This window comes from Nothobranchius furzeri, chromosome 1, assembly GCF_043380555.1.
Source record: "Nothobranchius furzeri strain GRZ-AD chromosome 1, NfurGRZ-RIMD1, whole genome shotgun sequence".
Lineage (NCBI taxonomy): Eukaryota > Metazoa > Chordata > Actinopteri > Cyprinodontiformes > Nothobranchiidae > Nothobranchius > Nothobranchius furzeri.
This window is the reverse complement of record NC_091741.1, coordinates 84,758,871-84,773,708: the sequence shown is the minus strand read 5'-3', so window position 1 is coordinate 84,773,708 and position 14,838 is coordinate 84,758,871. Positions and strand designations below refer to the sequence as shown.

The window sequence follows — 14,838 nt, the reverse complement described above, 5'->3', positions numbered from 1 at the left end:
GAAATGAGTTTCCTCCGTAGGGTGGCCGGGCTCAGCCTTAGAGATAGGGTGAGGAGCTCGGACATTCGGGAGGGACTCGGAGTAGAACCGCTGCTCCTCCGGATCGAAAGGAGCCAGTTGAGGTGGTTTGGGCATCTGGTCAGGATGCCTCCTGGACGCCTCCCCGGGGAGGTGTTTCGGGCATGTCCTGCCGGCAGAAGGCCCCCGGGTCGACCCAGGACACGTTGGTTTGGAGTGTTTGAGAAAACCACGTGGCAGCACAACAGGATGCAAAAGGTGAGTTTAGTATAATATGTCGCTTTAAGACTCTAATATCTTGTTTTGTTTAAGTAAATATTTTGTTTTTATAATTTTGAAGCCATCTTGTTGCATACTTCACCTACTGGACTTTGACTAAATGCAAGTCAAGGAGGGTGTGCAGTTGTCATGGTGATAATCTTCATGGAAACTGGTCAAACCCAACCATCTGATGAAAATGAGGAGATGGTTTCTGCATAAAAAAGAAAGAAGGGTGCTGTCACACTTCATGGCTAGAAAAAGAAAAGCCTCACTTATGTACCAAATGAAGACCTATCTACTGTAAATGCAACCGACAATTTATTTTCTGTACTCCATCTCCCAGAAGCCATTGCGTTAAAACCCAGTTGATATCCGACGTCCATTAGCATCCCCGACTCAACCATTACCATAGCCATCTGCAATCGACATTTTCCCCTTAAAACACTCCATGCGGATTCGTCAACTCAACTGAATGCAAAGTTTCGCCACGGTCATCAGATGCAGGTGAGTTTTCCGCGTCTAAAACCGTCGTTTCATGTTTTATTAGCCTCTGAAATCTGATGAGCTAAGCTAAAGTAGCAGCTAACCTCTTCGTTCGCAAAAGACTCGACATTTATCGGCTCAAAACTCGACGTATTCACTGCTATGCCTCTGACTAGACGCATCTCATAGCTAATTGATGACTTAATTTGCTTATTGGCTCCACGTAAAGTACTTAACGATCGTGTCTGGTTAAGTAGCGTTAGCCTGTTAGTGTTCACTGCTGGAATCTGGAGCTGCTGATGTCCGTAATTCTTCCTGTCTGACAACTTTATTTTTCCTGTTCCTGTTTATTTGACTGTTCTCTTGCTGCTTGTGCTGTTGTTGTGCTGTCCTTTGGTGTGGTATGGTTGTAATATTGGTTGTGATATCAGAAAGATAGCACGCTGTGTTTAAAACAGTCTGATTTGTGTCCGGATTTGGTGCCAGGCTGTGGAAATCCAGCCTCACAGAGTTGGTTTTGTTTGTGGCAGGGCTTTGGCCCCGTCTCCAGCAGCTGAAGCACACCAGTCTTGCCCTCTCTGCTCCACAATCATCGTGATTTCTGAGCCATGACCACCCAGAAGGATCATGATGTGGTGAGTGATGTTCTGACATTTCAGAGTAAAACTCAGAGGAGACGATCAGTCGGTCATTAAATGTCACAATCCTTTGTTTTTTCTAAATTAGTCAAGGGTATTTACATAATTGTGCAAAAGGTCTTTTCATTCCTCATTCTGGTTACACACTTCTCTATTTCACTTTTTTAGATAATGTTCTCAAGCAGTGTTTCTTCAACCTTCCTGGTCTTTCCAAATGAAAGGACAGTTTAACCCTTTGATGCATGAATTATGAAATCTTCAACCATGATTTTTTTAACAATTTTTTTATTCATCTTTAGGTGTGAATGAAACAAATTTCAACAAATATTTTTTGTAAAATTTTATAATTTACAAATAATTTATTACATGTCCACTTCAGTGTGCAGCGTGCTTTCTGAACATGAAATATGTTGGCTTGGCTTACCGAAGTCCAAATGGAGGGGCTCAAATGCAATAAAGTCTTCAACAGCTGTGCTTAATAGCAAAAATAAATAAATAAAAATTTTGAGTACCTGTCCACTGTAGTGACCATTATGCATCAAAGGGTTAAAACTCTTTTTCACAGTACCATATGTGATTATGTGGTTAAAACATCTCACAATCATTTGTTAAAGTTAGCATAATTTGTGTGTTTGTGTTTTCTGGGACGTATGTTGGGGGGGTTATGGATTAGCAAGCTTCCACAAACACTTAGTTGGGATCGTGACGGCTGTTCCTGTGAATGCCATCTGTCTAATCTCAGTTAAAACGCTGGCCTACTTTCCTTTCAAGGTTTAGATGCCAATTGAGTGTACCCTCTTTATGCCCTGCCCCCAATTTTAACCAAAAATAATAGGCACGTGCATTTATACAACTGTAACCAGGAAGATTAGGTGCGTGTTAAGTAGTTTTAGTCTTGGGGCATAATTAACACTGGGGTATGTAAAGTTCTGAAATTACATCAGCACTGTCAAAGTTTAGGCAGGTGTGAGAGAAACTGCTGTAAAGTACAAACATATCCTGATTGGCCTTTTTTAATCTATTGCTAATATAAATTGATATACAGAAGAGAAACTACATCAACATTCGGTTGTACCACTCTATTACAAAGAATCGAGGCTGCAAGTTGTTCGTAGCATCTTAAAAACGGACCACAGATCTTTTGTGGATGTGGGGCTGACTTTCTCTTGTAATTCCATGCTATCACTTTCAGGAGTCCCCGTTCTTCATGGTGAAGATAGAACTTATTGACACTGCTTGTATGTTGGGGGTTGTTGTTCTACTGCAGAATAAAACTGGGACCAGTCAAAAGCCTCCTGATTCCTCATCAGGGATAAGCATCAGCTTGTATTTCTCATTGCTGAGAATGTCGTTAATCCTGACGGAAAACTCCCAGTCCATATGAAGAAAAACAGCCCCAAACATACAAATGCCAGTCTTGGGTTATCTTCGTAAAGATCAGAATGTTGTCCCATAAGTGAGTCCTGCCGTAAGAAGTAGGCGTTCAGGCTTTCTTCATTCTTCCTTTAGTGTGATTTAGAAACTTCAGAATATTGTTTTTTATTTTTTTTAATAAATACTTTATGAAAAAGACACGTTGAAAGGTATAAATCCCCAACAAGGTAGCAACAGATTCAGTAAATTGATTTATTTTATGTATTTTTTTTTTTTTCAGAAAGTTACAGTCTTAAGCTTCAAATAATTCTTTGGATTGTTTTGACGGATGTTGCCATGGGTAACTGGGCAGATTTGTTTTTGTTTTTGTTTCTGTCGAGGTTGAAAGGGATGACCACAAAGCCTGTTAATGATGATATGGATGTGCAACCTCACATTGAGGTTACTGGGTTCAGAGGGAGGAGGCGAGGGCAGGGGACCACTGAGGGTGGGGTCTGGGGTGGGGGGTGTTGTATTTGTAAACAGATCAGAGAGTGAGGTTGTCCACTCCCCCCACCTCATCACGTTGAGTTAGCTAAGTCTCTTTGTTCTGTTCTCTGTGACACGTGAACCAAAGAAAGTTCATGTTCCACCTGTGAAGGATGGCAAACGTGAAGAAATAAGTGCTCCCTTCTGTCACTTCAAATAGAGATTTACTTAGTGGGGTGTTTTTATTAAAGGGTGGTTCACTGGAAAAAATAAACATTTAAAATTTATCTGTGATTATAATCAGTCACTGAATTTTTCATGCAGGCTAAACAAGAAAATAGTCTCCTTCACTGAATTTTTCATGCAGGCTAAACAAGAAAATAGTCTCCTACACCTATCTCCTGCATTAGCCTCTGATAGAAAATAGACAGTGAAACTCTAGGACACATGTCAGACACAAGGCCTGCGGGCCAGATGTGGCCCGCCACATCATTTTATGTGGCCCGCGAGAGATTCAAGTGTCTTAAAACAGGTCTATGCCGCTTCAAAGCGCACATTGGCTATAAACTACATTTTCCATAATGCACGGCGATTGTGTTCCCAGTGTAGTGACTCGCCACTAGGTCGCAGTGCATCCACTTCCATGTTTGATTAATGCAACAAGTGAAAATAACTGTCCACACATTATCCCAAAATGTCCAGAAAGAGAAAGGTTGATGCAGAAGGAAGATGTTTCAACAAAGATGGAACATGTTGATGCTTCAAGGAGAAAAACCAGTACGTCTTTACAGTCATTAGCGTTCATGCTACTAGCATCAGCGTTTGCAGCATTACCCCCTCTGCCTCGGACAAACTGAAAACACTCCTCTTACTCAGTGCTGAGTTTACTCAGCCGACTTTGAAGCCCAGAAATGGATTTTAACAGCTCAGAAATCTGTTTGCTGCTGACATAGGAAGCGCACCGACCAACTTCCAGACTGAGATGATTTAACTCCAGTTTAGCGACACGCTCAAGTCACTATGACTCTGTGGCTGCTGCGGCTTTTATCCCCCTCCCAGACACAACTGCGTGGTCCATTTGCTCTCCATGTCCAGCAGCACAAACCTGTGTGAGCAACTTTTTCTCACTGATGAACTCCTTCCTCAGCTCAGAGCCCAGCCCCACAGAAGCAGGTCTGGCTGGAACAGGTGAGCATCACAGGAAATTAGAGTGGAGAAAACTGGGATTGAATTATTTTGGTTTTATTAACCTTTTCTGCTCCAAAGCATGAAAGTTAATAGGTGAGATATTGCATTTTCATTTAAGATAATTACTATTTTTTATTTATGTTGTTGGCCTGTGAAAATAAGTTAAACCTACTTTAAAACAGGACAGATTACAGATAGAAGAATAGAATTGAAATAAAATAAAAATCCCTTTTATTGTCCATCAGTGGGGAAAGCTTGGTGTCACAGCAGCAATAACATTCATTACAGGAGCAACAAAAGTGAGTAAAAAATAAAAAATAAACAAGAAAACATAATAGAAACACTTAAAAGATTCAAAGGATAAACAAATAAGAAGAAATGCAGAATATATGCAGATTTTAAGGAATAAAATATTTAAAATAAATTGAGACATAAGTAACGAATACTACTGATGTGTGCTTTATTTAAAATCGACTTGCTAGTGTGTAATTTGGGTTATTCCACATTCAGTGTTACTGCAAAAATAAATTTGTTTCCAAATGAAAAGGTTCTGGAGTGGTTCGCAGCCGAGTGTGAAGCAGCTGGGATGAGAATCAGCTCCTCTAAATCTGAGACCATGGTCTTGATTCGGAAAAAGGTAGAATGCCTTCTCCGGGTCAGGGATGAGGTCCTGCCCAAAGTGGAGGAGTATAAGTATCTCAGGGTCTTGTTCACGAGTGAGGGAAAACTGGAGCGTGAGATCGATACGCCGATTGGTGCTGCATCTGCAGTGATGCGGGCGTTGCACCTGTCTGTCGTGGTGAAGAGAGAGCTGAGCCAGAAGGCGAAGCCCTCGATTTACCGGTCGATCTAAGTTCCTACCCTCACCTATGATCATGAGCTTTGGGTAGTGATCGAAAGAACGAGATCGTGGAGACAAGCGGCCGAAATGAGTTTTCTCCGAAGATTGGCTGGGCTCTCCCTTAGAGATAGGGTGAGAAGCTCGGTCATTCAGGAGGGGCTCAGAGTAGACCCACTGCTCCTCCACATCAAGAGTAGCCAGTTGAGGTGGCTCGGGCATCTGGTCAAACAGGGAAATAAAATCAACATAAAAGAGGGCCAAATTCAAACACGTTCAGGGAACACCAAGCGGAGGAGGTGGGTTTTTAGGCCACTCTTAAAGACTGGCAGAGATGGGGATAGCCTGACTGAGGGTGGCAACTCGTTCCAGAGTGACGGTGCTAGGACTGAGAAAACCCGGTCCCCGCGAGTATGACACCTAGAATGAGGGACAGTGAGCAGGCCTTGGTCAGAGGAGCGCAGAGCGTGTGATGGGGAATGTCTGTTCAGGAGTGTGGCTAGATGGGGGGAGCACCACCCTGGAAGAAATTGTAAACAAAGATGAGGAGTTTGAAGTATGAACGTCAACAGACCGGAAGCCAGTGCAGAGAGGTCAGAACCGGACTGATGTGGTCCCATTTCCTGGTCCCAGTCAGGAACCTGGCTGCACTGTTCTGCACAACCTGTAGGCAACGCAGTGATGACTGACACAACCCTGCATATAGAGTTGCAGTAATCAAGCCTAGAAATTACAAAAGCATGGAGTACCCGCTCCAGGTGGGCTCTCGACAGCATAGGCTTGATTTTTGCAAGGCGTCTCAGATGAAAGAAACAGGACCGGATCACAGAGTTGATGTGAGCATCAAATTTAAGTCAACCGTCAATTTTCACCCCCAGACTGGTGACAACTGGTTTTGAGTAGGGAGAAAGAGGGCTAAGATCAACATAACGACCCACAGCCCTGCTGTTGGGGTGAAAAACAATGAGTGTGTTTACATGCAGCCAGTAACCCTTTTAAAACCCGAATATTCACAACAACCTGGTTCCTCAGGTCCATGTAAACCTCGCCAAAAACCCGGCGATGCTCATAACCGGGTTTTTAAAAACCCGGTTACTACACCTGGGGTAACCCTTTTCTAACCCGAATGTTTGGTCGTGTAAACGCATACCGGGATATCCCCATCAAAGCGTGTGTTCTGCGCACGCTCTGTTCGCAAGGAATCTTGGTCTTTAGAGTAGCGAGGCGTCTTGTATGCGCCAGAACACCGGAAGTAAACAACAAGTTGGGAGCAACATGGCGAGTCGCGGCACAGCACCACACTTTTGGAGTGACGAGGAAAATAAAGCACAAACAAACGCGGTCGCTATCTCTTCTGAACTGGGAAACATGTTGTTGTTTTCACAGGTACCAGAACAAGAAGAACCGGAAATGACGCATATTGCGTCTGGACGTAGTCTATACGTCCTGACGCTACCCCAACATCCGCATTTAAATCGGGTTATGCAAGTTAGGGGTAACTCTTTCTATTTATGCTTGTAAACGGGTTATTCTGATCAACTCAGAAACCCGAATACCGACCTTAACCCGATCATAACCCGGATATTGGCTGCATGTAAACGTAGTCATAGAGCTCTGTCTTTCCCTCTTTCAGGTGCGGAAAGTTGGCCATTAGCCAAGACTTTACCTTGTTAAGACAGGACACAAAGGACTGGATAGAGACCTTTCTCCTGACACAATGGAGAGTAAATCTGGCAATCGTCAGCATAGAGATGGAATGCTAGGCCACGTTTACGAAAGATTGACCCCAGAGGAAGCAGATAAATGGCAAACAAAAGAGGACCAAGGACCGATCCCTGCGGGACCCTCCAGCGGAGCCTCTACCAAGAAGAAAAAACATCACCCAGTTTAACACAGAATATCCTGTTGTGGAGATACGATCTAAACCAATCCAGAGCAGACCCTTTGATCCCAACCCATCGTTCTAAGCAATCAAGTAGAATCGCATGGTCAACTGTGTCAAAAGCTGCCATCAGATCTAACAACAGAAGCATCAGACCTGAACCCTGATTTGAAAACCTCAAACTGATCAGTCTCAGCTAAATGTGAGACCAGCTGCTGATAAACGACTTTCTCAAGCAGTTTTGATGTAAAAGGCAGGGTAGAGATAGGCCTGTAATTTTCGATCACAGAGACATCTGCACCAGGTTTCTTCAGGGTCGGCCGAACAACTGCTGCTTTCAAAGCAGCTGGGACAACACCTGTGCTGAAGCTCCCATTGATAATCTGGCCAAGTGATGGGCCAAGACACGGAAAGGCAGCCTTCCAGAGACGAGGCGGCAGAACCTCAAGTGGAGAGCCAGATGGCTTCTGCCTTGCAACAAGCTTACTCAGCTCAGAATAAGAAACGGTATTGAGGGAGCTCAGGGTGGGTGGTGATGGAGGAACTGGAATAGGGTCAATAGAGTTACCAGAAATAGTTGCTCTAATGCCCGATAATATATGAACAAAGAATTTGTGAAAAACTTCAGAGTTTCCAGCAGCTGTAGGAGACATGGAGCTAGGCTCTTGATACACCAGAACAGAGTTTAGTGTTATGTAGAGAATCTTGGGATTCTTAGAGTTTGTTTCAATGATGTCTGCAAAATAGGCAGTTCTAGCAGCCCTCACAGCATCCTGATAAGCAACCAGTGATGCTCTGAACAACTCATGCGAGACCTGTAGGCCATCCTTTTTCCACTTTCTCTCAGAGGCTCTACACGCCCGCCTACAAGCCCGTGTGACATCAGATAGCCAAGGCTCCCTCCTAGGCCTAGACTTGCAAAGCTTGAGAGGGGCAACCACGTCCAGGACCTGATTACAAACTAAATCAAAGTGTTGTGAATAGTGATCAATGTTAGATGGATCTGGGTTAAAGGTCTCTAACCTTACAGACATACAGTCCACAAACTTTGCAACAGTTTCTGCATCCAGGGCTCTGAACCTAGTAGCTGGAGCTTCACACACAGGGACAGGACATGGCAACGTAACATCACAGAGTGTTGAGTGGTCAGAGAATACAGGAGGCAAAGTCTCAAGGTTCATGACAGGTAGACCAAAAGAGAGAACCAGGTCCAGGGTGTGACCCCTGGCATGAGTTGGGGACGATACCCATTGAGTTAAATTGAATGAATCTAGCAAATTCAAAAAACCTTTAGCAAGCACATTGTCAGGACGGCAGATATGGATGTTAAAATCACCAAAAAATAGGACATAGTCATATTTTAGGTTGCAGTCTGCCACAAGATCATAGAAATCATTGAGGAAGTCTTTGGAGGGTGATAAATCAGCAAGACGAGCATGCGGGGGGAGATGCACCTGTTCAAATAGGCACAGTTCAAAGGAAGAAAATGACATGGTGGGTGTAAGCTGTTTACAAGGAAAGCTGGATTTTAAAACAACAACCAGCCCACCACCTTTGCCCTGCGATCTAGGGATATTAAGACAAGAGCAGCCAGGTGGTACCAGCTCCAGCAGGGCGCTTGAGTCACCAAATGGGATCCAGGACTCACGGATGCACAGAAAATTCATCATGTTGAATAAAAAAAGTCCTGAAGAATAAAAGTTTTGTTCTGCACAGACCTGGCATTGACCAGACCAAACCGGGTCTGCGGCGGGGCTGCAGCACCGGGATCGCGCACGGGCACCGTCTCCTCCAACTCTGAGCCCGTAACCGAGCGTAGATTCTCCCAGCAAACCCCACTCTGGCGAGGTCCTCGAGCCGATTGACCGTGGCGAGGTTCCCGCTGACCCTCAAAGCCGGCCAAGTCCACAAGGCAGGGCGCAGAGTAAACCATCAGATGTCTCGGAACCACTGGGTTACAAGGTGGGCCGAACTGGACCAGCCACTTCTTCAGAGATCCAGGAAGTCCAGCCCGACGTCTCACGCACCAGGTACCTCGCTTTCCCCGTCTTCTACTATGCTTCCTTCTCGAGCTGGGGTCGGACAGAGGGCCGACACATCACGGCTTGGGGGAAGAGAGCACACAGACAGTCCAAACAACAACGCCATCCGTGAGGTTCCCAGCGCCCGCTACATCAACAAGAGGACGAAGCCTCAGCAATGCAGCTCGATCATAAGTCACCAGAGAAGCCACACCGTTCAGAAAAAACATCAGAGACAACAACAATACATAAAAGCCAATAAAACGCAAGGTTCCATTGCGTAAAGACGACGAGCAGCTCGCTGCGTGCACCCGCGCGAGCGCCATCTGAACTCAGCTCAACCAAATATCAATTTCAAAGGTTAAAGTGAGATATGTTGAGCTCAGCAGCAATTATTCAAATGATCCTGCTGGGAAGATTAACTTCCTAAGACAGAAAAGGACAAACGGAAAACACCCAAATGTTTACATTCAAAACTTGACTTCAAATTTTGTCGGTGTGATGATTGGTGATATGTTAATACAAATCATTCATTCACCATCAGTTTAACCAGATCAGGTTTCTGGTATTTTAAAACCTTGTAAAAACAAACAAAAAAAAAAAAAGAATTTTGTTTCTAAATAATCCCCATCTCTGTTACTAAAGACATGTCAGAGGAGCGGCTCCTCCTGTGATGTGATTCCTGACTGGTGTGTATCACCGCTGAGAGGAAAGCTCTCCCACACATGCTCCGCCCCCCTCTGGCTGCACACTGGCCTTGTAAAATTAATAACGTGGCTCAGAGCTGTCTGGGACACCCGGAGTTATCGCATTAGGCCGACAGCCTGGAGCAAAGCAGGAACACCCTGAGGCACCCCCACCCCACCCCACCCTTAACCCCATCCTTATATGTTGTCTCTGGCAGCAGGATCACTTCAGCATTCGCCCTCCGTGAATAAAGTCGCCCAGTCAAAGGGTGGAGATCTGGAGTGGATAAATCTAATTAGACTGGAATGCTCGTCTTTTCTAAGCCTTTTGAAGGTCACCGCATGCCTGGAGAGGTTGGAGGAAGTGGAGCAGTTTTGCCATGTCTAATTAACAGTCATGATTTTATTGGAGGCTCCATGTTTTAGCTGGATGGTAAAACCTTTTAATGGACTGATTTTAAGATGTTTCTGATTGTTGTTTCAGGTGCCTCTTCGCCTCATCCTGGTCAGTGGCAAAACACAAGACTTCACTTTCTCCCCAAACGACTCGGCCACAGATATCGCCAAACATGTGTTTGACAACTGGCCAGCAGGTACTGTTCATCTTTCAGCCACCAAATTATCCACGTGAGCTAGTCGTGGTTTATTCTGACACAAATTGTTGGCAGCGTCTGTTTTTGTTCAGGATTCCTTGTTGCAGCAGTGTTCTTCTTTTAAGTTTAGTTTCTAATTAAAACCAAGATTTATGTCAGAATAACCTCAGAGTATTTTTATCCAAATAAAGAGCATCAGAAGCAACTAAAGAGGCACCAGCAGGTGTTAAATAATGATGATGTCAACATAAGAGGACAGTAAATTGTCCAGTATTCAATTATTATTACATTGACGCCAAGCAGGCTTTTAGACCTTGCACCCTGAAGTTTTGCTCTGAAATATGTGGCTAGTGGGATTCCCAAGTCGCAGTTTTGAAGAATTCAGATTCTAAATAAATTTTTTCTGTTCAAAAACTGTCCTTTTGTTTGATGCACTTCATCTCAATGAATGCCAAACTTGTTCCTCCTTTCGTGGCAGGTTGGGAGGAGGAGCAGGTGAGCAGTCCCAGTATACTGCGCCTCATCTTCCAGGGACGCTTCCTCCACGGCAACGTTACCCTGGGAGGTGAGACTGTCGCGGATCTACACCGAGAATAAATGCCTACCTCTTACTTTGACTTGGTCACTGCAGCACGCAGTACAAAAATAAATTTGTCTTTTACAATAGCTGTGAGAAAACCTTTTGTATTCTGGTCACATGACTGGGATGAAGGTTTTCTAAAGCAGCTGAGGACAAAACCAAGCCTGCATTAAGAAATAAACAATGTGCACAAACTATGTATGTAAATGACATAGCAGCTTCTCTGCAGCCCGACTCCGAATACAGAAGAGTAAAACGTCTAACTGAATACTGCTGTGTGCTGACAGTGCAGAAATTCTTCCAGACACTTTTTTTCCTTTGTGCTCAGAAAACATTTATGCACTCAGGTTTTTACGTGTCTGTAATCCAAAATAAAAATCCACATATTTATGTACAATACCATTGTGAGACTGGAGGGGCTGAGATACAAATCAAGTTATGTCCAATAAACTGTTATCTATATCTTTCTGCTAGACTGTAGCCTGACTTATCAAATTAATGCATGTTAATGTTATTGCACTGCATGTCCTTACAGATTTTTTTCAAATAGTTTGTATCATGTTACAGTGCATTTGTAAAAAAAACAAAGACCTGCACTTGTCCCCTTGTAGGACATCCATGTCAGACGGTTTCACCACAAACATGAGCTATAACCTCAGCAGGATGTACTTTACCGTTTCAAAAACACACATGGCTAATTTTACATGGAGATCTTCTCTTTAGATTAAATTTGGGTTGGATCATATAAACACCATCTGTTGCCATGGTTACAGACATTCTTCCAGTTCCTGAGCAGGTCACGATAACAGCTGAGTCTTAACAAAGCAGCCTAAGTAGTAAACGAATGTGATCATCTGATTTCTAATAAGCTGATTATGTGTGTGACCTCTTGAACTCTCCTGCTCCTAACCTCTACCGATGGCTCAGGGTTCACAAAACACTTCATACCTCATTATTCTGTGAAATTCTTCCAGATTGATTTCACTTTACTCATTCAGCAGCATATCCTACAGCACTAAGTAAATCCTTCACACAATTAAGGTTATTCCTTTGTGAACATGTGACGTAGGTTCATGTTAGCCTAAGCTGAAGGTTGATGGAAGCAGCTAACCATTACTCCTGTGTGTCTCTGGGCAGAAACCCCTGAATGTTGATGGATGGATGGATGGTGTAATATCGAGCTGCCATTGGCTGATTAGTTTTGAAGATTAATAGTAGAGTGATGTGTTATTTATGTAAAAATGAAGCGGTTTCTTTGAAAGCTCATCTTAGACCAAAATGTTGAGGTAAGACTGATACGAAGAGAGGATTATCTTTACGGCTGCATCAGGATTTTTCAGATAGAAATCTGCACTGAGAGTGTTATAGTAGGCTTCCTTTTATGAGCCTCAGTGTATCAAGTTACCCAGTAACAATAATATACAAATACAGCCCATGTAGTGCAAAATGAAATGGGGTCACATATGCATGAAGAACACCCGGGCATGAGAGAAAAATGGATCATTAACCAAGAAATCAGTGAAATAATTTAAATAAAAGTCAATCATTTCATTTCTGCCACAATGTTTTTGTGGTCATTGTGCTGATGTAGTTTAGAGGAGCCATGATTTTGTGGTCATGTAGTGAAATCGTGAGTCATGATATTTATTTCACGTTTAAAGCTCTGAAACTGCCTCCGGGTCGAACTACCGTCATGCACTTGGTGGCCAGAGAGACTCTTCCAGAGCCCAACTCTTATGGTGAGGAGCTTCTCTTTGCTTTATTATCATGTATAACACACATATATATATGTATATAACACACATATATATGTATATAACACACATATATATGTATATAACACACATATATATGTATATAACACACATATATGTATATAACACACATATGTATATAACACACATATATATGTATATAACACACATATATATGTACATAACACACATATATGTATATAACACACATATATGTATATAACACACATATATATGTACATAACACACATATATATGTATATAACACACATATATGTATATAACACACACATATGTATATAACACACACATATGTATATAACACACACATATATGTACATAACACACATATATATGTACATAACACACATATATATGTACATAACACACATATATGTATATAACACACACATATATATGTACATAACACACATATATATGTACATAACACACATATATATGTACATAACACACATATATATGTACATAACACACATATATGTATATAACACACATATATGTATATAACACACACATATGTATATAACACACACATATGTATATAACACACACATATATGTACATAACACACATATATATGTACATAACACACATATATATGTACATAACACACATATATATGTATATAACACACATATATGTATATAACACACATATATATATATGTATATAACACACATATATATATATGTATATAACACACATATATATATATGTATATAACACACATATATATGTATATAACACACATATATATGTACATAACACACATATATATGTATATAACACAAATGACCTTTATTAATTTGACACACGGTGTCCTGCTTGTAAAAATACTGTCAAATTGACTTAATGCATGAGTTTTTGTTTAATGTATAGACCTACTCTCCCTGTTGCTGGTCTCATCATCATCATCTAAGGCTGATATGTAGCTGCTTGTCTCTTGTCAGTATCTTTGTCTCACTCCCTGTCTCTGCTGTCTTTGTAGGTCAAAGGAACAGAGAAAAAACCACAGAGAGCAACTGCTGCCTCCTCCTGTAAAGCGTCAGAGTTGACCCCCCATCCACCTCCATGCTAATATGACATTAACCAAACATAAGACACATATCTTAAACATGCACAAAGTGTTCTCCATTTCCCTCCTGCTGGCAGTCCCAACATTTGCAGATTTGGAATTAATCACAGGAAGTCCGTTCGGAATCGTCACTTGATTTTTATTTACATTTTTTTTGTTTGTTAATTCTTTAGAGTTTTTGTGCCAATTGTTTAATTTCCCTCAAATTCTAACTGTCAGCAGCATTTACTGTTGCTCTTTGTTATTATTTGAAGATTCTGTTGCAGACGTACCTTCTACTGGGGTTGATTTTATTTCTATTTAGAGAGACAGACCCAGGAACTCGACACTCATCTTTGGACACTGAAGTGCTATAAAGGATTTGTGATCTTTAACCCACCCCTACTAGTCACGTAGATGTTTCTCCAGGTCCTACTGCACTTAATTAGTTTAGAAGTGTTTAATGTGTTTCATCTCTCATGACTTTTTTGGGGTCAAAAACAGACGTAAGACCCTGACGTGGTTGAAAACGTGCCATCCTCCTGATGGACTGTTCCTGCCTCACTAACTGAACTGATTAGCACTGCTAGCCTCTGTTGACACCTGTATCTGTGTGTGGACCAGCAGAGAAAAGACTTTAATCCGGTGTAGCTGTGTAAACACCTTTGAGTCCACAAAGAACAAACTGATGGGGGTTGGAGGAGACGTCGGAGGAGGATCTAGATTGGTTTACGTTTGAGCCGCGGATGGAGACTGTTTTTGATTATTTTGTTGTAAAGGGAGACGACGTGGTGAGCAAGCAATGTGCAGAGAGAAAACCCCTAAGGAAAGAAGATGGAAGTGAAAAGTGGTGTTGGCATACATGCCTCCTCTCCCTCTAAACGTCTGGATGCTGAAAATGAGGCAGGAAGATTTTTTTTATTCCGTTGCATTAAGAGGAAAAAAGGAAAGCTGGGTGGTGTTTCACCTTGTCATCTGG

The 14,838-nt window shown here is 42.3% G+C and overlaps 1 protein-coding gene across 1 annotated transcript; it reads left to right on the top strand.

Annotated features, from left to right (window-relative positions):
- Positions 1–585: 585 nt before the first annotated feature.
- ubl3b (ubiquitin-like 3b) lies at positions 586–13,860 on the top strand. The gene is made up of 6 exons (XM_070550759.1): positions 586–783; positions 1,293–1,397; positions 10,342–10,450; positions 10,929–11,015; positions 12,692–12,769; positions 13,794–13,860. The coding sequence occupies exons 2-6, from the start codon at positions 1,371–1,373 to the stop codon at positions 13,844–13,846; spliced, it is 354 nt and encodes a 117-aa protein (XP_070406860.1). The 5' UTR covers positions 586–783; positions 1,293–1,370; the 3' UTR covers positions 13,847–13,860.
- Positions 13,861–14,838: the final 978 nt, after the last annotated feature.